Source organism: Rhincodon typus, chromosome 9 (assembly GCF_021869965.1).
Source record: "Rhincodon typus isolate 14 chromosome 9, sRhiTyp1.1, whole genome shotgun sequence".
NCBI lineage: Eukaryota > Metazoa > Chordata > Chondrichthyes > Orectolobiformes > Rhincodontidae > Rhincodon > Rhincodon typus.
This window is the reverse complement of record NC_063340.1, coordinates 44,568,218-44,590,597: the sequence shown is the minus strand read 5'-3', so window position 1 is coordinate 44,590,597 and position 22,380 is coordinate 44,568,218. Positions and strand designations below refer to the sequence as shown.

General features: G+C 39.1%; 1 protein-coding gene across 6 annotated transcripts in view; it reads right to left on the bottom strand.

Annotated features, from left to right (window-relative positions):
• The window catches only part of LOC109914746 (proteasome activator complex subunit 4), a 148,556-nt gene that overhangs the window by 114,436 nt on the left and 11,740 nt on the right, over window positions 1-22,380 (bottom strand). For 5 of the 6 annotated variants that reach the window (XR_007262862.1, XR_007262861.1, XM_048600865.1 and 2 more), the window contains exons 2-4: window positions 14,032-14,172; window positions 9,504-9,620; window positions 1,355-1,399 (exon numbers count right to left, since the gene is read on the bottom strand). Coding sequence is in view for 4 of the 6 variants with exons in the window: in XM_048600865.1 (XP_048456822.1) it covers window positions 1,355-1,399; window positions 9,504-9,620; window positions 14,032-14,172 (303 nt within the window). In the remaining 2 variants the exon portion in view is untranslated. Of the gene's footprint in view, window positions 1-1,354; window positions 1,400-9,503; window positions 9,621-13,724; window positions 13,811-14,031; window positions 14,173-22,380 lie in introns of those variants that run through there. The other variant, XM_048600868.1, reaches the window with a different exon arrangement.

Below are 22,380 nucleotides of genomic sequence, written 5' to 3'. Positions count from 1 at the left end.
CTCTCTTTGGGCTCTATCCTATCATTTACTCCCTACCCCACCCACCTCCCTATTTTTTTGCATATAAACTGACGTTTTCCCAGCCACCGTCAGTTCTCAGGAAGGGTCACCGGACCCGAGACGTTAACTCTGTTTACTCCTCCACAGATGCTGCCAGACCTGCTGAGCTTTTCCAGCAACTTTGTTTTTGTTCCTGACTTAGAGCATCCGCAGTTCTTTTGGTTTTCAGTTTGGCTTGGATTAGTTGAACGAAATGGTCTGTTTCCATTCTGTATCATTGACTTTATAAAGGAATGGATGGGTTTTGGCAGCCAATGAGTTGGCGCAAAGAAGGATTCTGACGTTAAAGGTGAAATAGGCCTCTCTAACCTATACATGCCAAGTAGGTCCGCACTAAGTCAGAGTCTGGGGGGCGTAAGGCATCTGAGTGAGATGCAATTCATTAAGTATTTACTAAAGTGCAGCAGGATTCTCCAATCCGCCAAGTTTAAATGTATACTTTTGCAGGATTCCAGGCATAGGGGAGCTGTCCAGCAGAATTCCTAATTCCTGGGCACATCCTTCAGAGTCTACTACAATGAGGATTCTGCAGGGTCGCCAACCACACCTCCCATCTGTGCTTCAGAAACAATTACCTGGCCATCAGAATATCTGGGCCATAGTTTCATTGTGGGACAGCACATGAAGGAGAAACAGTGAGGTCGGAGCTGTTGACATTACCAAAGATAAATTCTGCTGTGAAAACATAAGCAATGGTGAGAGAGCAGGAAGAGAAGCAACTACAAACCAAATACTGGTGACGAATAGATAATAATAGAACCAAGCAAAAGGAGAACACTTAGAATGCAAATGAAAAGGTAAGTCTCACAGATCCACCTAATGGACTGAAATTCCTGAACGAATCCCAGTCCACCCTCAAAACTGGAATTACTTTGAATGGACTTTCCAATCCACTTTTTGTGTGATATGGATTGAAATGTGATAGTCTATTAGGTATTGAGGTATTAAATGTTTGCATGTTAACAATCAGAGCTTTAAGTACTGATTTTCCTTATAATCTGGTTGCCCTTTTTATAAATTGCACTCTCCAAGCTTCCCCGATGGTTGCTGAAACTGTTCGAGTCCTGTTCAGCTAAAAATTCTTACTAAATCAGGCAGCCTAAATCCACCTACCTGTTCAGCTCATGAAAATCAAATGGAAAATTCCCAAATATTGAATCATAAACAAACATTCTTTAACTACTGATATGGAGACAAAACAAAAAGAGCTGTCGTAACTCAAACAGCAAAGGAGGAAGTCAAAACGAAGACATTTAAAATACACTGACAATATTATAAGAAAATCTGCACTTACGGTCGACAGCACTTCACCAGTGTCTTCAACACATTTTCTATCGAGCTTGAGACAGAAAGAGAATTAATATTTCAAGCAGCAGCAATATTCAAAACAGTTCATCAATAGCTCATGTTGCGTGTGAAATCTGAAAACACTTAGAAATCAGTTACTACTGCCCCAACTATCTTTCATAACTACATCTACTACTTGCACATAAATTAACATGGCAGACATTTTTAAGCATTTAAAGATACAACTCTACTTAGAATGCAAAGGAAGCTTCAGTACAAACCAACAGGATTATGTCTTCAGAACAATTTACATACTTCATTAGTGTTTCTTTAGTTTACTTTGCAATGTCATTCCCCAATTCATTTTATCTTCTCCTTATGTTAAGAATTACAAAATGTCAACATAAATGTCATAAAAAACTGCCAAAGCTAGAGTGCAGCATATTTCTTATCTAAATGCAGGAAGGAATAATTTGGTCGTTTTCACTTTTTAATTGTCAAAGGCAAAGTTCAAATAAAATTTCTCGTAAATTTCATATTGAAAAATCCAATATAGCTGCATTGTTCAAGGTGTTAATTCACATTCAAGTTTCTTATGAATAACAAATCTTCTCAACAAACATATGCAATTTTCTGTAGTGGTCTTGAATATGACAAAATGAACAAAGAAATCAAATGACTGCAAATATGCAAAGAGAGGATTTTGTACTTTATTTCTGTTACTTGTAACCAAATATGTTAATCTATGCAAAATGCTTTTTAAAAGTTCTTCAGTGCAGTACTCCACTACACTATTAGAAAGGCATATATGGCACTTATGCAGATAGCAGCCCCAAACCATCTCAAACAGAAATTTAAACACAGTGCAACATTCTCAATAGTGGTGTAATGTTATCATTTTGTTTTTAAATAAATGATGCACAACAAAAGATGCATTTTTAGTAAAAAGGTTACATCTGTGTGATAAGCACCACATTTATAAAAACATGCATTATTGATCGGGCAAACGTAAATATCTTCTTACCACCTATGCAAAACACTAAGCACACACGATTTAGGGGAAGAGAAGCCTTGTCGGAATGAACTGAATAATAAAGAGAAATAGGTAAAACAGGGCACAGAAATCAATAAATTAGCAACACTGCCATATTAGCGCTTAATGAGTGCATGACAGTCTTTGACATTTAATTGGTGCTCACACAGTAATTTCTCACCTCAGTTTATGCATTTTCAAAAGTACATTTGAGATGAATGGTAAATCAAAAACACGGTTTCCACAGCACCATTGAGAATAGGTCGCACTGCACATCAGTTAACAATTTTCCAACTATCAAGGGAAAAAGGTGCAGCTTTGTCGTAAAAGATTGTGTTAATTAAATTGATGTCAGTTATCAAATAGTTGCCAAATGAAATTCATCATGGAAAGTAAAGAAGTTCAAAATAATCTTAAGCACACCTCGCAATTAGTTAAGAAGAAATGTAATTACTACAACATTCAATAGGAAAGGGTCAACAGATTTGATCACTTAGACATTAAGGAGATGTGGATCCAAAATGACCAAGATTGAAGACTAAATATTTTGATGTAATTAACTTTTATAAGTGAGGGGCAAAATAGAGAGAGGAGGGGTAGTCCTGATGATAAACAATTGGATAAAGAGACAAGAGAAAAGATCTTTGCACAGAAAAACAAGGGAATCAGTTTAGGTAAAGCCAAGAAAAAGCAAGAACAGAAATCTTAGATACAAAAACAAAGTTGCTGGAAAAGCTCAGCAGGTCTAGCAGCATCTGTGGAGGAGAAAACAGAGTTAACGTTTTGGGTCTGGTGACCCTTCCTCAGTTCTGACCCGAAACATTAACTATTTTCTCCTCCACAGATGCTGCCAGACCTGCTGAGCTTTTCCAGCAACTTTGTTTTTGTTCCCGATTTACAGCATCTGCAGTTCTTTTGGTTTTTAATCTTAGATACGAGCTGTTTACCGACCCTTTGATAATAATCCTAGTGTAGGAAAGGGTATGAATGAGGACATTAGTGGCACACAAATAAGGGAAGTACAGTGATCATAGAGGGTTTTAATGTTCATGTGACCGAGGAAATCCAAATTTGTAGGGAGATATACCAGACGGTTTTTCAGCATTCTATTTGGGCAAAACAAAAACTAACAGGGGAACAGGTTACTCTGGATCCTCACTTGTGAAATGAGAAAGGGTTCATGAACAACTTCATAATATATGTGCCTTTAAGGAAGAGTGACAATACAATAGTAGAATTATATACTTAGCTTCAAATTATTTAGTTAAGTCCAAAACTACACTCTGTCGATGAGCGGCAAGCTAGGCAAGGTAATTTGAGAAACAACATGCAAAGACATGACCATAAACAAGCCAACATTTCAAAATTAATACAAAGTTTGCAGAAAGTGTACATTAAGGCATAAAAGAATCTATCAAAAATGGTCAAACTATAGCAAAAACTAATCCAGCAGCTAAAGACAGCTTCAGATTACAATAAAAGATTTGTAATGTTGCCAAGATGAGTTTTAAGATTAAGATTTGGGAGGATTTTAGAATTCAGCAAAGACCAACCAAGAAATTGATGAGGAAAAAGGAAGTGTGATATTGTCCACTTTGGTAGGAAAAATAAAAATGAAGAACACCTTCTGAATGGAGAGACCAGGGAACGGTTACATGCAAAGGGATTTGGAAATCCTTATACACAAAGTACAGAAAGTTAATGTGCAATTACAAGCAAAAACAGAAAAAGAACTGATATGTTTCTTTTGTCATGTATGAATTAGAAATGTAACAAAGGAACAAAAATAGAAATTGGAGAAACTCAGCAGGTCCGGCAATACATGGAGAAAAAGCAGACTGAACATAATAAAGAACATTTAATGCGATTCTATCAGACCCTGGTGAGGCCAAACCTGGAGCGGTGTATGCAGTTTTACACTTATCTGAAGACAAAGTGCCCTACGGGAAGCACAAGGAAGTCCTTCTTGAATGTTTCCTGGGATAACTGGATTATGTTATGGGGAATTAATTAGACTGGGCCTATTTTTTCATGCAGGTCAAAAGAATGAGTTAAATCAAGAGTGCAGGGGGGCATGACAGGAGCAGCACCGAAAAATAAGGTGCCAACCTGGTGAAGTTGAAAAAAGAAAAAATCCTGCAGATCTGAAATAAAAACAAAGTGCTGGAGAATTGCAGGAGCTCTGGCAGCATCTGTGGATAGTTAATAGATGTGTTCCATGACTCTTCTTTGGAACTGCAGAGGACAACTTGTGTGCCAAATAGCATAAGCAGCACTGATAGACAAGACTAAATGACTTCACAACAAATAAATCAAAGCACAGCAGTCCTGCCACATCCAGTCACGAATGATTGTGGACAATTAAAAACCCCCTGGAGAAGGATCCACAAATCTCCCCACACTCTCAGAGTAAGGACCCCAGCACAGTGAAAAGACAAAGCCTGAACTGCTGAGTGAATGATCCATCTCAGGCTTCTCCATATGTCTCCAGCATCAAACGTGTCACTTTTCAGAATATTCAATTTACCCCACGTGATCCGAAGAAACAGCTGAAGCTATGTACTACAAAAGCTACAAACCCTCAACATTCCACTGATAGTACTGAAGGCACACGCTCCAGAGCTTGCCAAGTCCTAAGCCTAGCTTAAAGTTTTATCACAGATTTATAGCTTGGGTTGTGGGTAGGGTTGTTGACTTGCTCACCGAGCTGGCTTGTTTTCATTCAGACATTTCATCACCATGCTAGGTAACATAATCAGTCAGGCCTCCGACAAAGCAATGTTGTTCTACTCTGCTTGGAATTTATACTGTGCAGTCCATTATGGCGAGTGGTGTCATTTCCGGTTTTGATCTGTATGGGTTTGTATATGGGGTTCAATTCTATACGTTTGTTGATTGCATTATGGGTTGAGAACCATGCTTCTAAGAATTCCCGTGCATGTCTATGTTTGGCTTGGGCTACTAAAGTTACACTATAGTTTAACATCACTTCATAGGAGGCCCCACTGATGATGTTACCTAGCACGGTGATGAAGTGTCTGAACAAAAACAAGCCAGCTCGGCGAGCAAGTCAACAACCTCACCCAAGCCAAGCCGTTCTAGTACAATTACAACACTGGCATCTACCCAGCAATATGGAAAATTACCCAGATACGTCCTGTACACAAAAAGAAGGACAGAAACAAAAGAACTGTGGATGTTTTAGATCTTAAAAACAAAGTGCTGGAGAAACTCAGCAGATGCACTGCAGATGCTGCCAGACCCGCCAAGTTCCTCCAGCACTTTGTTTTTGTTTCTGACACATTACTGACCCAATAGTCTACTCTAATCAAAAAGCAACAGAAGGGGTCCATCTACAGTGCTATCAAGCTGTACCTGCTTAGCAATACCCTGCTCACTGATACCCAGTTTGTGTTCTGCTAGGGCTTTCAGCTTTGCTTCAAACATTGAGAAAAGACGAGAATGACTGCCCTTAACATCAATGCTGCATTTGACGAAGCATGGCATCAAGGTGCCCAAGTAAAACTATAATCAATCAGAATCAGTGCTAAAACTCTGCTAGTTAGAGCGATACCTAACAAAAAGATAGCTGTGGTTGGTGGAGGTTTGTCATCTCTGTAGGAGTTCTTCATAGCATTGTTATAGACCCAAACATTTTCATCTCTTCCATCAATGACTTACCCTCCATTGCAAGGTCAGAAGTGGGTATGCTCACTGATGATTGCAAAATTTTCAGTACCATTTGCAACTCAGTGAAGCAGTCCATGTCCAAATGCCTTAATACCTAGTTGGTATCCAAGCTTTGACCGAGAAATAGAAAGTAACATTCCGCCACACAAGTGCCGGGAAATGACCACCTCCTGGATAGAATCTAACCTCTTGACATTCATCAGCCCAACCATCATCATTACATCTTCCACCATCAACATCCTGAGATTTTCATTAAGAACATAAGGAGTAAGAACAGGAATAGGCAATTCCTCAAGCCTGCTTCACCACTTAATATGATCATGGCTGACCTCAGTTTGGCTGCAACGCCACTTTCCTGCCAACTCCCATAACCCTTCACAAAAATCTCTATCCCCTCCTTCAATTTATTCAGTGTCCCAGCATCCATCGCACTCTGGGATAGTGAATTCCACAGATTTGCAATGCTTTGAGTGTGCTAATTCCGTCTCATCTATTTTAAGTCTTCTACGTTCACCCTAAAATTATGCCCTTTTGTTCGAGATTGCTTCACAAGGGGAAAGAGCTCCAAATTGATTTTGTCAATCCCCTTTACCATCTCATTCTTCCAAACTCCAGTGAGGATAGGCCTAAGCTGTTCACTCTCTCCTTATGAAACAAGCCTTTCATCTCAGGAATTAACCTAGTGAACACTCTCTAAAATACATCATGAAATAAATCCTTCTTCAAGCAAGGGGATCAAATAGCAATTACACTTCCCTGCTCTTACACTCCATTCTTTTAACAATAAATGCCAAAATTCTCTGTCCTTATTACCTGACATGCCTGCATACTAGTCTTCTGCAACTCATGCACAAGGATACCCAGATCCCTCTGCACCAAAGCATTTTGAAGATTTGTTCCATTTAGCTAATAAGTTGCTTTTTTATTCTTCCCACCAAAGTGGATAACTTCACACTTATTCACTTAACTCCACCCAGAAAATTTTGGCCCAATCACCTAGCCCATCCATATCCATTCATAAATTTCTTATTTCTTTACTGCAAATTACTATCCCACTTATTTTAGTGTTATCTGCAAATTTGGCCATAGTACATTTTATCCGTATTCAAAGCATTACCATTGACTAGAAACTGAACTGTAATAAGCCACATGTATTGTGGTTCCAACAGCAGGTCAGAGGCAAGGAATCCTGCAGTAATTCACCTCCTTACTCCCAATGCCTGTCCACCATCTGGAAGGCACAAGTCAGGCGCATGATGGAATAGTTCCCCACTTGCGTGGATGAGTCCATTTCTAACACACAAAAAGCCTAACACCATTCAGGATAAAGCAACATGCTTGATCAGCACCACAGCCAAACATTCATTCCCTTCACCACCAATGCACAACAGTGAAGGTGTGTATCATTTACAAGATGCACTGCAGAAATTTGAGGGCAGGAAATACATGGAATACCTCTGCCTGCATCGTCGTCTCCATGCCATTCACCATCTTGACTTGTTAGAACATTAGAACATAAGAACTAGGAGCAGGAGTAGGTCATCTGGCCCTTCGAGCCTGCTCCGCCATTCAATAAGATCATGGCTGATCCTTTCGTGGACTCAGATCCACTTATCTCACCATATCCCTTAATTCCTTTATTGTTCAAAAAAAATCTACTTTTTTAAAAAACATTTACTGAAGTAGCATCAACTACTTCACTGGGCAAGGAATTCCATAGATTAACAACCCTCTGGGTGAAGAAATTCCTTCTCAGTTCAGTCCTAAATCTGCTCCCTTAATCTTGTTAATGTATCTCCATTCCTTCACTGTCGCGGGATCAAAATCCTGGAACACCCTCCCTAACTGCATTGCAGATCTACCTACTCCAAATAAACAGCAGTGTTCAACAAGGCAGCTGACCACCACCTTCTCAAGGGCATCCATGGTTGGACAATAAACACTGGCCCAACCAGTGAAGCTGACATCCCATTGAATGAACTTTTTATTTTTAAAAAAGGATCTAATTGAAACACAAGAATCTTAATGAGCTTGACAGGGAAGATGCTGAGAAAATGCAAACCTGGCTGACAAGTCTAGAACACAGGTTCAGTCTCAGAATATGGGCAGGCCACTTCGGACGGAGAAGATGAGAAACTTGTTCAAAAGATGTTGAATTTTTAGAACCTTCTACAGATGCACAGTTGTTGAGTACATTCAAGACAGAAAATCGACATATGGGTGCAAATGCGGTAAGGGATATGCATATCACACAGAAAGTGGAGTTGAAGATGAAGATCAGCCATGATCTTCGTAACAAGTCAAGAACACCTAAAAGGCCAAATGGCCTACTATTGTTTTTATTTCTTCTACTTTCATGTTATGAAATGTCAAATCATGGTTATTTTCTCCCCCACTAAATATTTGTGCTTGTTTTATCAATGCTGTTCCAAATAGTTCTGATTACCTCAATACATTAGCTGCATATATCATAGCTTGCCCAGATAGACTCTTTATAAAGTACTGTCCCCCTATGGACCTTATTTTGATCATGGTCAGCAAACTATACTCAGAAAATGGCACCAATTATTTACCATTTCCAAGCAGTCAAGTACCAGTCTTCTTTTGAGTTTCAGGGCAGTGTTTTGGGATTTCAAACAGGAATTTAAAAATTTAAATTTAGTGGTTTTCAGAATTATAGCACATAGCACACAAAGAAGCAGCAGCAGGCAATATTCCCAACATCCCTTACCATTGGAAATGAACAGAATAGTCAGTTCCACAAAGGTATACTAAAACTCAGTAGTGTCTACTCACTTTGGGAATAATTTCACTTTCTTTGAAGGAAACAAACTTGACCAAACAGGTATTGACTAGCACCTGGGCTCTCACATTGAGTCTGCTCTCAGTACTCCATTAGTGAGGATGATGTATTTCCTCGCAACGCAAACTATCAATTACTTTTGGAAGCCAATTGCAGTAACATGCTTGCTATAACTGCTGGAGACCCCATTTCTGCCTCCCAGACATCTGCCTCATCTGTTCACCTGCTACAATGTTGTCAGTTATGAAAGAGGGAACCTGTACATCCTCATGTCATTGCGCCCTCTGTTGCTGGGACTAGCACATTGCATAAGCCTAGGAGTAAAATCGGAGACACACAACCGGAGGAAATATACTTTACTACCTGGTCACTGCTACATAGCCTGCAAACCATCAACTAGAAAACAGAAAACAAAAAACAAAAGCATGTAATGATGCGTGTGAATGATTCACTTTGCCAAAACTGTTAGAGAACAAAAATAGGAGCAAGCCTGACTTACCTCTTTCCCCCTTACCCAAAAATGCTCTTTAGTAATGGGGAGCCAAATAGCAGAAAGGAAAATGCAGTTTAAAAAAATACAGCAAAATTCTAATTTAATAATACTGCAGCAATACAAAAACATCCACTTACTTTGGAAACCAATTTAGCCCAAGGTGCTCTGTCTTTGAGTACAGAATTCTTTCCATCATTTCATACAATGGTCTCCATGGTAGCTGCAAATCTTCCCTTGATAAGAGCTCTTTTTTTCTAAGTGATATAGATGGAAGAAACAAATTACAAACATGTAATTGAATGTGAATAAATAGATTGCAAAGATTTGAGGCATTTGCCTAATAACAAGGGGCGAAATGGTGGAGAAAGCTCAAGTGCTGAATGGCCTACTCTTGTTTGTATATTCAAACTGCATCATAAGCCACAAAGTAAAGATGAATTTTTCAAATCGGTCTCCACATTATGCATTTATATCTATGTTAGAAACCAAGTTCCCTCAGTGCTATTATGGCAGGAATGATCATTTTTAATTTCTGCCCTTACCCACTAATTTAAAAAAAAAATTTGCACTTTACACATTTTTAAAGCTCTTTTCAGCTTACCTATTGTTTTTTGCAACCCATTCTTCTACAACAATTGGTTTGTTCTCCATATTGCTGCCTGTATCACTCATTTTACACACTCGTGTTGATCTGATTTCTAAATCAGTGTTCACTCAGAATATCACTTCTAAGCAACTATACCCAGGCCCCCTTTAGCTATCTATTTTATCTGCTTTCATTTTGAAAAATGCAGAACATGCATCATGTGGATAATGACAAAAGGAGATCTTAATCAGGGCTGCCAATTGTAACAAATTTAAACAAGAGACTAAAACAACTGGAAAAAACAAAGTGCAGATGCTAGAAATCAGAAACAAAACACAAATTGCTGGGAAAACTTGGTAGACCTGGCAGCATCTGTGAAGAGAAAGCAAAGTTAACGTTTCAGGTTCAGTGACCCAATCCTGAAGATATGTCATTGAATCCAAAACATTAACTTTGTTTTCTCTCTACAGATGCTTCCAAACCTGCTGCGTTCTCCCAGCAACTTCTGCTTTGGTTGGAGAACATATAGTAAGCTATATGGTAAAAAAATCTAATGAGAAAAGCCTGAAAAGATACCTTTATTTGGAGGGTTGGGGGCTCAGAAGCCGTGCTTTACACTTTTAAAGAAAAAAAATGCCTGTTGTCTTCCTTAACCTGAATATGATCCTGAAAGAATGTGAGGGGATTTAAACTATAGGTGGGATGTGCAATATTGCTGCAGAAGTGTTATCCTGATCAATCTGTGAACACAATCCACAATTTAAAGGTGTAGCTGCATAGATCATATCAGAGGAATAGTTGATTAAAGAAATCACTAAGGCACTTGGAGAAAAGGAAGAAACGGAAAGAAAGAAGTGATAAACAAGTCAAATGCAACAGTCACAGGAAAGCAACTGAGACCCAAATGAATCAGAAATTCAACAGGTCGTGAACAGCTTCTTCCAGCTGGAGGAAGTTGCGGAGATTTGTATATAACTTTTAGTTATATAGATAGTAAATGTGTTTAACAGAAATTGGGTGCAGCAATTGTTACAGCATTATTTTCTACTTAAAGAATTTGAATTTGTATCTACACTTGAATAACAAATTCAAATACATTTTTTTAAAAACGTGAATTGAAAACCAAATCAAAATGTGATCTGAATGATGTCAACAATGTCTTTCCGTACAGATCGGTCATAGCATTGTTGCAATGCAGAGAATTGAGGACGGAGAGCAGTTACTCATTAGAAGCTCTACCCCCCCACACTGCATAAAAAGGTTTAACAAATAGTTTAACTATGTAGACTGTGTTATTCACACATTCCCACTACAAAAGGTAAGTCAATGGTGAGATTTTCAGAAACAAATTAAAGCTCACCTCAAAACAATCTTCAGCATTGAGAACTACAACTCTGCTTTCTTTTTATAACGTTAGGATATAAACTAGTAAACAACATCTATGGGATGATCATGGAACATCACAGACTGGGAAACATAAGTGACCATACCATCAGGATGAAAATTGAAAGAATTATCCTGAGGGTCACAGTAATGTTAGCAGATAAGCACATGAGCAGGAACGGACACTGGCTGCACGAACTTAAGTTTCAGATCTCAACTGGTGGCTGGAGACTATGGTGCATCCATGAGACAGAAAATAATGCAGATAGCCCATTTAGACAGATGGTCATACTGCAAGATAGGGGCATGTAGGCAGATAGGTGATCCACAGCAGGTGTCCCAATGTCCACTCGCCAAATGGTTTTACATTCTGGATACAGATGAAGGCAATCGTGCCTTCATGAAGTGCAGCAGCAGCCAAGCCAAGACCACCATGGGTGCTCCAGCAATACAGGACTAAGTGGGATAACTGCAGTGATGGGGATTCACTCGTTCAGGGAAAACATGAGTGCTTCTGTAGCATGGCCATACGACAATATGTACACAGGTAAGCAAGAGTGTGCATGGTGAACAGCCAGAGATCATGGTCCATATTGGTACCAAAACATGGGTTGGAAAGTTGGGAGTTGGCAATCAGGACCTCAAAACGGTAACCCCCGATTAATTCCAATCCTACATACAAGTGACCACAGAAATTGTAACATATTATAACAATTATCCCCAGAGAAAAATACAAGGAAAAGCCAATGGAACTAAACATTGATACACCCTCTGGACCCAATGGGCTGCATTCCAGGACTTTAAAAGGAAGCAGCTACAAAAATAGTGGACACACTGATAGATTCTGGAAAAGTTCAAGTGGATTGAAAAATTGCTAATGCAATACCCCCTTTCAAGGAGAGTCAAAAAACAGTTAACTGTAGGTCAATTAGTTTAACATCTGTCATTGGGAAAATGTTAGACTATTATTATGAAATATGAAATAGCACAGCATTTAGAAACAAAATATATTGAAGCAGAGTCAGCACAGCCTTATGAAAGGAAATCTTGCCTGCTGAATTTTATTACAGTTCTTTGAGTGGTAACAAGCAGAGTAGATAAAGGGGAAGTAATAGATATAATATACTTCAATTTCAAAAGGTATGTAATAAAATGTACTACAAACAAGGTTACTTAAGGTAAAAGCCCTAGTATTAGAACAGCATATTAACTTGATTAGAGGATTGGCTTACTAATAGAAGACAGAACTAGGATATAGTGGGAACTTTCAGGATAACAACCTGCGACTAGTAAATGCCACAGGAATCAGTGTGGAGGCCATACTTACTCTCAACATATTTTAATGACTTGGACAGAAAAGTAAACATATGTCACCAATTTTTCAAATTACAAAAATAGGCAGACAGACAAGTGGTGAGAATCATAGAATCCCTACAGTGTGGAAGCAGGTCATTCAGCCCATCAAGTCCAAACCGACCCTCTGAAGTATATCTCACCCAAACCCACACACCTACCCTGTCCCTGCAACCCTGCATTCCCCATGGCTAATCCACTTAGTCTGCACATCCCTGGACATTATGGGCAATTTAGCATGGCCAAACTCCCTAACCTGCACATCTCTGGACTGTGGGAGGAAACTCACATGGACGCAAAGAGAATATCTGAGGGAGTTTGCACAGACACCCAAGGCTAGAATCGAACCTGAATCTGTGAAGCAGCAGTGTTAACCACTGAGCAACCGTGCTGCCCTTAAGATGATACAATGGATTTACAGTGGAGGTCAAGTGAGTGAATGAAAATTTGGCAAATGGAATATTATGTGGGAAATGTGAGGTTATGGACTTGGACAGGAAGAATAGAGGATGTAGTTGGGGAAAGTTGTACATAATTGGAGAAAGACTGCAGAAGGCCGTAGCAAAGAAGGATTTGCAAGTCCTTGTGCATAAATCGAAAAGAAAAGTGAACTTAGAAGTTCGGCACTAAGCAGAAGTTTCTCTTAATATCCTCTATCAAAACCTCATCTTATCTTAAAAACATTCATTAGAATACCTCTTAACCTTCAGTCTCCAAGAACAGTCCTAACTTTCCAGCATCTATTTATAACTGAAGCTGATCATCCCAGTTAAAATCCCAATAAATCTTTACAGTGCTCTTTCTAAAGGTCTTTACACATTTTCTGCATTGTCACATTCTGAACTGCCTAATTAGTGATTACAAAATTCTTACATGATCTCTTTGATTTAATATTCTATGCCTCTATCATTCATTGTCATATAGGTGTCATTTATAGTATGACTTTTCATATTAATACACCCAAAGTTCATAATGTCACATTTCACCACATTGAACTACATTTGCCATGCTTCTGCAAGTTTAATCATCTCGTCACCTTGAAATCCAAAATAATGTTCTTCACCATCTACTCCATCCCCAAGTGTCATTTGCAAACTTTATATTGCTGCTCAACACAGACATCTAGGGCAAGAGTAAAAATTTTAGGTAGTAATAATTGTAAACTGATTCTTGAGTATCACTACACCAGTTACCTATCTGAAAAACATCCATTACCACACATCCACTAAAACAGTCCCAAGAAAAGTAGTTTAGAACTTAAGTGTACTTATTAATGGTCAGCAATTGTTTGCAGTAACATCTTCTAGGAATTTAAACTGACTTGAGTACATAAACTAACTTACTTGAGTAAACTGATTAACAAGCGTGTGAATCCTTGCATCATGCTAATCTCAAGTTTAGGCATGACAACCAATTCATATACCAGCTTGACAAATAGAACATGATCTTCTTTACTGAATTTTCTTCCATATAATCGGATATATCTGGAAAACAAAAATATAAAATTGATAAATATTCCACATCAATAGCCACAAAATTTTAGAAGTAGTACTAAATACTAGACCGACATCACATTTTTGTAAGTGGTACAAAATCGTGGACTCATCAACCTGAAAAACGATCATTTTTGGACTCAGGCAGCTAGAGGCTTGACTGCCAATGGTAGAGAAATAAATATCAAGGGTCAACAATGGGCTATAGTTGGAGGAGCATGGAAATTGCAGACAGTTATTGGGTGTGAGGCCATGGCAAGATTCACATGCAAGGATAAGAACTTGTATTGATATTGCCTTTATCCTAATAAAGCATTCTAAAGAATTTCACAGAGACATTATAAAAGTTAGAGGACGACAATTAGGTCATATGATTTTGATGTGCATCTTAAAGGAAAAAAAGCTGGTACAGAGGAACAGCAGCAAAGGGAGGGTGTTCTGGAGTTTAAAGTCTAAGCAAGTGATAACACATCCATGAAAATTGGAACAATTAATATCAGAGATACTCAATTAGCCAGAATTAGATGAGCACATACATATTGGAGGGTTTTGGGGCTGGTACTGGAGGCTTTTACAGAAAAAGGGAGAAGGGAGGTCTTGGAGGCATCTGAAAACAAGCACAAGGAAAATGAAGGCATTGCCAGATCAGGAGTCAAAAGTAGGTCAAGTGACCACAGGGGTGATTGGCAGATAGGATTTCAATCAAAGTAGCATATACGTAACAGAGCTTTGGTTGGCTCAAGTTCATGTAGAATGGAAGATTGGAGGCCAAGCAGGATAGAACTGGAATAGTTCAGTCTGGCAGAAACAAAGGCACAGATATGGGCTTGAGCAGTATATAGTCTGAAGGAGAGGCAGAGGGGGTGATGCTATTAAGATAGAAGAAAGCAGTCCTGGTAATGGTGACAGCATGAAGTTTGGTTCAGAGTCAAATTAATAGTAAGGTTGCAAGCAATCCAATGCACTCAGACAGTGGACACAGAGACAGGTTATCAGAGAAAAAGCTTTGATTTTGCCCAGTATTTCACTGGTCAAATAAGAGGCAATGGTGAGGTTGTGCTTGATTTACGTGCAATGTGGCATTGCATTTTCACATGATGTCACTAAAGTCAACATACACATTAAAAATAGGAAATGGAAGATTAGATCCTTGGGGAACTTAAAACTAAGCCATGCGAGAGGGGAAAACAGCCATTGCAACAGATCTGCTGGCTACAGCTGGATAGATGGGATTAGAATTAGCTAAGATTGTTCTGAACTAGAAAACAACAGTGAAGTATTGTCCAAGACTGCAGACAGATCAAGGTGTGATGCTCACAATCATACAGGATATAATTTTTCATTTTGATCAGGACGTTTACTGTGGAAGGAAAAACAAAACCCGAATTAGAAGAGTCGTGGAAATAATACCAGAATTAAAATCCTGTGCCCAAGAGGCAAGATTGGACAGGCTAGGGCGTTTTTCTGGAAAGAACAGGAAGACCGAGTGCTGACCTGTAACAGCCCTTTATCATTATGAAAGTTTAATGGAATAGACACCGAAGATGCTTCAACTTGTGGACAAGACCAGATTGAGGAGTCATCAAAACAAGACAGTCACTAAAAAATCCAGCTAGAAATTGGAGAATAACTTCTTAGCTGACAGAATGGAACGTCAGACTCCACAGGAATGGTTGAGGTAAACAGATTAGAGGCATTTAAAAGGGAAGCTAAATAAATGTACAAGGGAGAATAGAATACGAGAATAAGACGATGGAAGAAAGCTAATGTGGAGTATAAACAGCAACGCAAATGTGCTAGGCCAAATTACCTTTATCTCCCCCCCTACTGTAAACAGTGATACTATGCACTTAGGAGGCAATAATATAAACCACACATTTCTCTACACTATTTCTAAAAGGAAAATCTGGCTTGTGCCTGACACGCACAATAATTCACGTTCAGTTTATTCCAACTTATCTCTGCACTGAATATTCATTTCAGACCTACAGATTAACAAAACCTGAATTCAAAATGGGTAAAGTTTCTCACACACCACAAATAACAAAAAACCAGATTTGGAAAACAGGTCATGGAAAATAAACTGATTATAGCACATATGCTATTGATAGCCACTTCCCATCCCATGACTAGGAAATGCCTGAAACATTTCACTGTCTCCTTGCACGTCACATGCTACTACATTTTCCTAGAAGCAGGTGATCATGGTAACATATACTAGAAGCTGGCAAGTTAATGCCAGATTTTTCCTCCAATACTCCATCACTTCACATTCATTTCCGAGCTTCTATGTTTTAACTAATCAATTAAATTACTGCAATCGAGACAGAAATTCAAGCAGTGTCTCATCATCCTCTATCTGGGCCATTAAGTTTCAGATGTTGCTCCAAATTCCTTCTAGGTGTTTTAACTGTAGAAGTCTGCTTCCCACAGAAGAATGAGAAAAAGCCCTTGTAAATGATACGTGCATAAACTGTATGTAATTTACTGCAGTCATTATTACCTCACCCTTCAATCCTACTTCCCTGAAACTTTCCTGTATCATAAATTATGCAACGAATATCACTTCTTTGTCAATTCATTCAATGTCACCACCTTAATAGGGCTGTTGGCATCATCCCGTTTCTTCTCCGGCTTTCAAGGCTCCCTCAGTCCAGATTTCAACATTAATCATGACTGATTTTCCTTTTTGCTTTTGTTTTAATCCTCAATTTCTCTTTCAATTGCAGCCAGGTAAGGGTATTGGCTCACTGGAAACCATATCCATACTTTCCTCTCTTTCTCGCTATAACTCTATATAGTAATCCTTTCAATTTCACTCTTGATTTAGTTTGACAGGTACACATAGTTGCATTAGGCATCAAAAAGCTTTCAAAGAATTGAGTGTTATTGTACATTTATATAGTTTCACAGATACTAGTTTCCACCTTTCCCTATCCGAAAACCAGTGGTTACCAAACTTGTCTTGCGACAATATGGCCATGAACACAGCAAATTGGGTCATGAGCTTCCCATCCTCAGAATGCATTCTGCAGTGTCAGATGACGTTCAGCCCTGCCCATCCCACGTCTTTTTCTCCCCGCCCCACCACCTTTCTTGCTCTGTCTCCTGGTCATGCATTCCTGCCCATGGTCGCTTCACCTGGTTTCTTAAAACTACAGCCAGAGGCCAATGCCAACATGCTTTGTTTCTGCAACACGCGGGTCTCCCAACATTAGACATCAGATTCTCAACCTGCACTTGCAAACAAATTTTCAAACTGATAAGAAGTATAAAAATTGAACATTCAACATTCACCAAACATTACTATGCTGCTTTGCAACAATTTTATTTTTATTGGTATCTAGGATTAATTATTAAGTGTTAAAATGGGGCCAACATTGGAAAATAGTTTGTTTACTGTGGTACAATACACACATTTATAATGGGAATTGCTTTTAAGAACTTCCCACGCAATGCAGGCGCTGGGCACTGAAATGCCCTTACAGACTGGGGAAGGGTCAGTGGAAAGGTAGCACCAAACATTTAAGGAGTCATTTCCTAACATTAAAGACACAATTTGAGTAAAAAGACTTTCAAAAGATGCAGCATCCGTAACCTACTAAGGAAGTTAAAGATGGTATCAAATTGAAAGAAAATTCAGCAATAATCAGAAGACTAGACAAAACTAAAACTGGCAAAAGACACTCCTGTGCAGCAGGGAGAATTTAGAGTATGCAAAAAAGGTAGCTGTAAGAAGAATAGATAGACAGATTCTAACGTCTTGTAGAAAAAGAGCTACTAAAGTGAGTTTGGGTAATTAATAATAGATGGTAATAAAGAAATGATGGAAGCGTTAAACAGATAGAATGTTGTTTTCGTTGAAGACAAACTCAAAGTTTTGCGAGAATTGATTGGCAAATCAAGTGTTTAGAGGAAAGGAACAATTCAAAATCATTACAATCACCAGCAAAAGGCTCCTGAGAAAACTAGTAGAACAAAAGCATGAATAGCGAATTGACTAATGGGCAGGAAACAGCAAATGGGGGTATGGGGTCCTTTTTCAGATTGGTGACCTGTGATTAGTGGAGTTCCACAGAGACCAGTGCTAGGACTACAATTGTTTACAATACATATTAAATGACTTGAAAGCAAATGTGCTGTAGCTAAATTTGCAGATGATATGAAAATTGGAGGAAGGGTAGGTTGCGATAGGGATACAAGTACTGCATAGAGAGCTATTGATAGGTTAAGTAAGTGGGCAAAAAGTTAGCAAGCGGACAATAAGGTGGAAAAAATACGAAGCTGCTCATTTGGGAAAGAGAGAATAAAAGAACACCGATTTAAATGGAGAAAAACTGCAGAAAGCTGCAACACAAACAGACTTGGGGATACCTGTATACAAAACACTAAGCTTGCACACAGATGTGGCAGGTAATCGGGAAGGAGAACAGAATATTGTCCCTTATTTCAAGGGGGTTGGAGTATCAAAGTATGGAAGTCTGATTGCAACTGTACAAAGTGCTGGTGAGACCACTTCTGGACTACAGTGAGCAATTTTGATCACTTAATTTAAAGAAAGATATCATTTCATTAGAGGCAGTTCAGAGAAGGTTTACTAGGATGATGCCAGGTTTGGAGGGATTGTCTTAGGAGCAAAGATTAAACAGGTTGGGATTCTACTCATTGGAATTTAGAATGACAGGTGATCTCATTGTAACAAATAGGCTTCTTAAGAGGCTTGACAAGGTAAATGTTAGGAAGATGTTTCCACTCATGGGTCAGTCCAGTACCAGAGGGTATAATCCCAGAATGGGCACCAATTTAAGACAGAGATGAAGACGAATTTGTTCTGAGTGTCCAGCATCTCTGAAACTCCTTGCCACAGAGAGCTGCAGGGGCAGAGTCCATGTGTAAATGTGACAGACAGAGACAGAGCGATTCTTAATCAGTAACGGAACCAAGTTGAGAAAAGGGGTCCTATTGAATGGTGAGAGTCAGCTTGAGGGGCTGATAGGAACTGGAGTAGGTCAATGTCTTATGGAAAGGCTGGCATGTCACCAGGACATGACAGACTTAATCCTAGGGTCCCAAAAAAAGTTACTGCAGATATAAAAAGATGCATTTAAAACAATTTTCCAAAATTCCCTCACTTCTGGAAAGGCTCTATTTGATTTGAATTGATAAGTGTAATCTCTACTCAAGGAGGGGAGAAAAGGCAGGTAACTACATATCAGTTATCTTGACATCTATAAGGAGAAAGGCCAGAATAGATTATTAAGTTCGGGTTATGGCAGGGCATTTAGGAAATCTTAACACAATTATGCAGAAGCAACATGGTTTTGAGAAAAAGAAATCATGTTAGTTAGTATGAGGAAGTAACAAGTAATGCGGATAACATGGAACCTGTAAGTGTGATGTACTTGGCTTATAAGGTTTTGGAGTAGATCTGTAGCTCGGGTTGTGGGGGTTGAGGTTGGTTGGCTCACCGAGCTGGTTTGTTGTTCCGCAGAGGTTTTGTTACTGTGCTTAGTAACATCCTCAGTGCAGCCTCTGATGAAGCGGTATTTTCCCGCCTGGTTTTTAAATTCTGGGGTCCATTGCGATGGATTGCCTCACTTCCGGGGTTTCTCCGTAGTGGAATGTTTGAAGTTCAGAACCTCTACACCATGCTATGTGGAATGTAGTCTGGATCAGGAGATGCCTACAGGAACAGCATCAGAAAGATTCTACACGGCCCAACACACTCATCACACTACCCTACATCAGGAACACATCAGAACTGACCACAAGACTTCTACGACCGCTGGGTGTCAGAGTGGCACACAAGCCCACATCAACCCTACAACAAGTGCTCACCCGAACTAAAGACCCACTCCCCGCCGTGGACAGGGCCAATGTCATCTACAAAATCCCCTGCAGAGACTGCGAGAAACTACATCGGACAAACAGGAAGGAAACTAACAACAAGAGTACATGAACACCAACTGGCTACAAAAAGACACGACCAATACTCACTCATCTCAATCCACACGGACAAGGAGAACCACGACTTTGACTGGGACAACACCAAGATCCTGGGACAGGCTAGGCAGAAACAAGAATGAGAATTCCTGGAAGCATGGCACTCCACGAAGCATGCTATTAATAAACACATTGAACTCTACCCCATATACATTCCACTACGGAGGAAACCCGGAAGTGAGGCAATCCATCGCAACTGACACGAGTTTAAAAACCAGGTGGGAAAACACACCGATGCTTCATCAGAGGCTGCACTGAGGACATTACCAAGCACGGTAAAGAAACGTCTGCGGAACAACAAACCAGCTCGGCGAGCCAACCAACCTCCGTACTTGGCTTAACAAAAATAAACACTCAATAATGTGACTTAACATGTGTTACTAAAGATAAGAATCTATGACATAGGGGTAACATAATAATGTAAATAAAGAAGTGGACAAATAACATGAAACAGGAGAGGGATAACTGGGTCACTGTCAGATTGGAAATTCTAAGCATTGTGACAAGATTTACATGTAGGACTTCAAATATTTACAATTTATAGTAATGACTCGGATAAAGGGATCAAATGAACACTTTCGAAATTTGCTGACGACAAAGGTTGGAAAGAAAGTAAATTGTTAATTGTTATGTATCTTCATAGACAAGGAGTCTACAAAGGGATATAGATAAATGGGTGGGCAACAAAATGGTAGGAAGAATAAAAAGGTGTATATTGTTTAAATGCAGAAACATTTCTGGAACACAGGAACAGGAGTTCAAGCATCCTGATACATGAATTACAAAAAGTTAGTGTGCAGGTATGGCAAGTGACAGAAGGCAAATGGAATTATTGTTTATTGTGAAGGGAATGGAATATAAAAGAATGGGAGCTTTGTTACAATTGCATAGAATGTTAGGTGGGACCACATCAGAAGTACTGCACAGTTTTTAATCTTCTTACTTGGAGAAGGGATATTATCGCTTTAGAAGCAGTTCAGAACTTGACCAATTACTGATGAAGAGTTTATCTTATGAGAAAGACTTGGATACAGCCCTAACTTTAGGTGATTTAATATAAGATCCCACAGGGAAATAACAGGATGGGTAGGGAGAGAAAATTTCCCCTTGTGGTAGAGACTAGAACCTCAGTCCACAGATTCAAAATCAGGGTCCCCCCTCTTTAGGGGAGAAATGAGATTATTTTTCTCCGAGGGTCATTGTTCTGTGGAACTCTCATCCCCAGAGCCCAGTCAGGAAAGGTTATTGAATATCTTTAAGGCAAGTTCAAAAGATGGTACAGTGACAGGTATCATAAAACACAGTAATTGGATCAGCCATGACAATCAATTGCCAAGCCAGCTTGGGGACCAAATTACCTACTACTCTCCTTAATTTCTATGTCCATATGCTCATTTAATTCAGGTTTCAGAAACATGAATAGATAATTGTTTATTGTGGAAGATTTAAGAAAAAAGGTAGAATGTGAGACTTCAATTACAGCCATGTACTCTGGCCTAGTTATCCTTTATCCATTTCAAGATTTCCGATTAACCAGACAATGTTCAATGCCAACGGAGATCAACTAATGATATATTTTATAAATAGTTAGGTGGCCTACTCCCTCACTATACACACACAAATACAATGGAAATATCCAGAAAGCAAAACTGTACATTTCCCATCCTTGAACTGATAGCTCAGTCACCTAAATTTTTGGAGCAGGCGATAAGATGATCTTTAAAGCAGGAACATGAATGTTCCAAAAGATGGCAAATAAGTTTCTTCCAATGAAAATGGAAAAAATTATGCAGCCATAATTTTACTATGGCTGCATAACCATAGAATAACATTATTCTGGTCAGGATCCTTCTGGAGTGCTTTTTAGAAAACTGAAACGTGACAGGACTTTCTCTACGCTGTTAACAGATGGTTGCTCTGCCTACAAATGAAAAATTACTTGTTTCTACTGTATGAAGTTCAGAACCTCTGCACCATGCTAAAATTGCAACTATTTTGAGCTAAATGAGATTCAGCTTACTAATCGACAGATGTGAAAAATTCCAACATTAGTTTTCTCAGAACCAGTTTCAAGTTCCATGAAGGACATCCTGAAAAAAAGGTTCCAGGTGTATATCAAAGTCAGGATAACAGAGGAAGTATCTCATCTTACCAACAGTATGCTGAAGGAAAAGTAGCATCAAGAACCCATCGCGA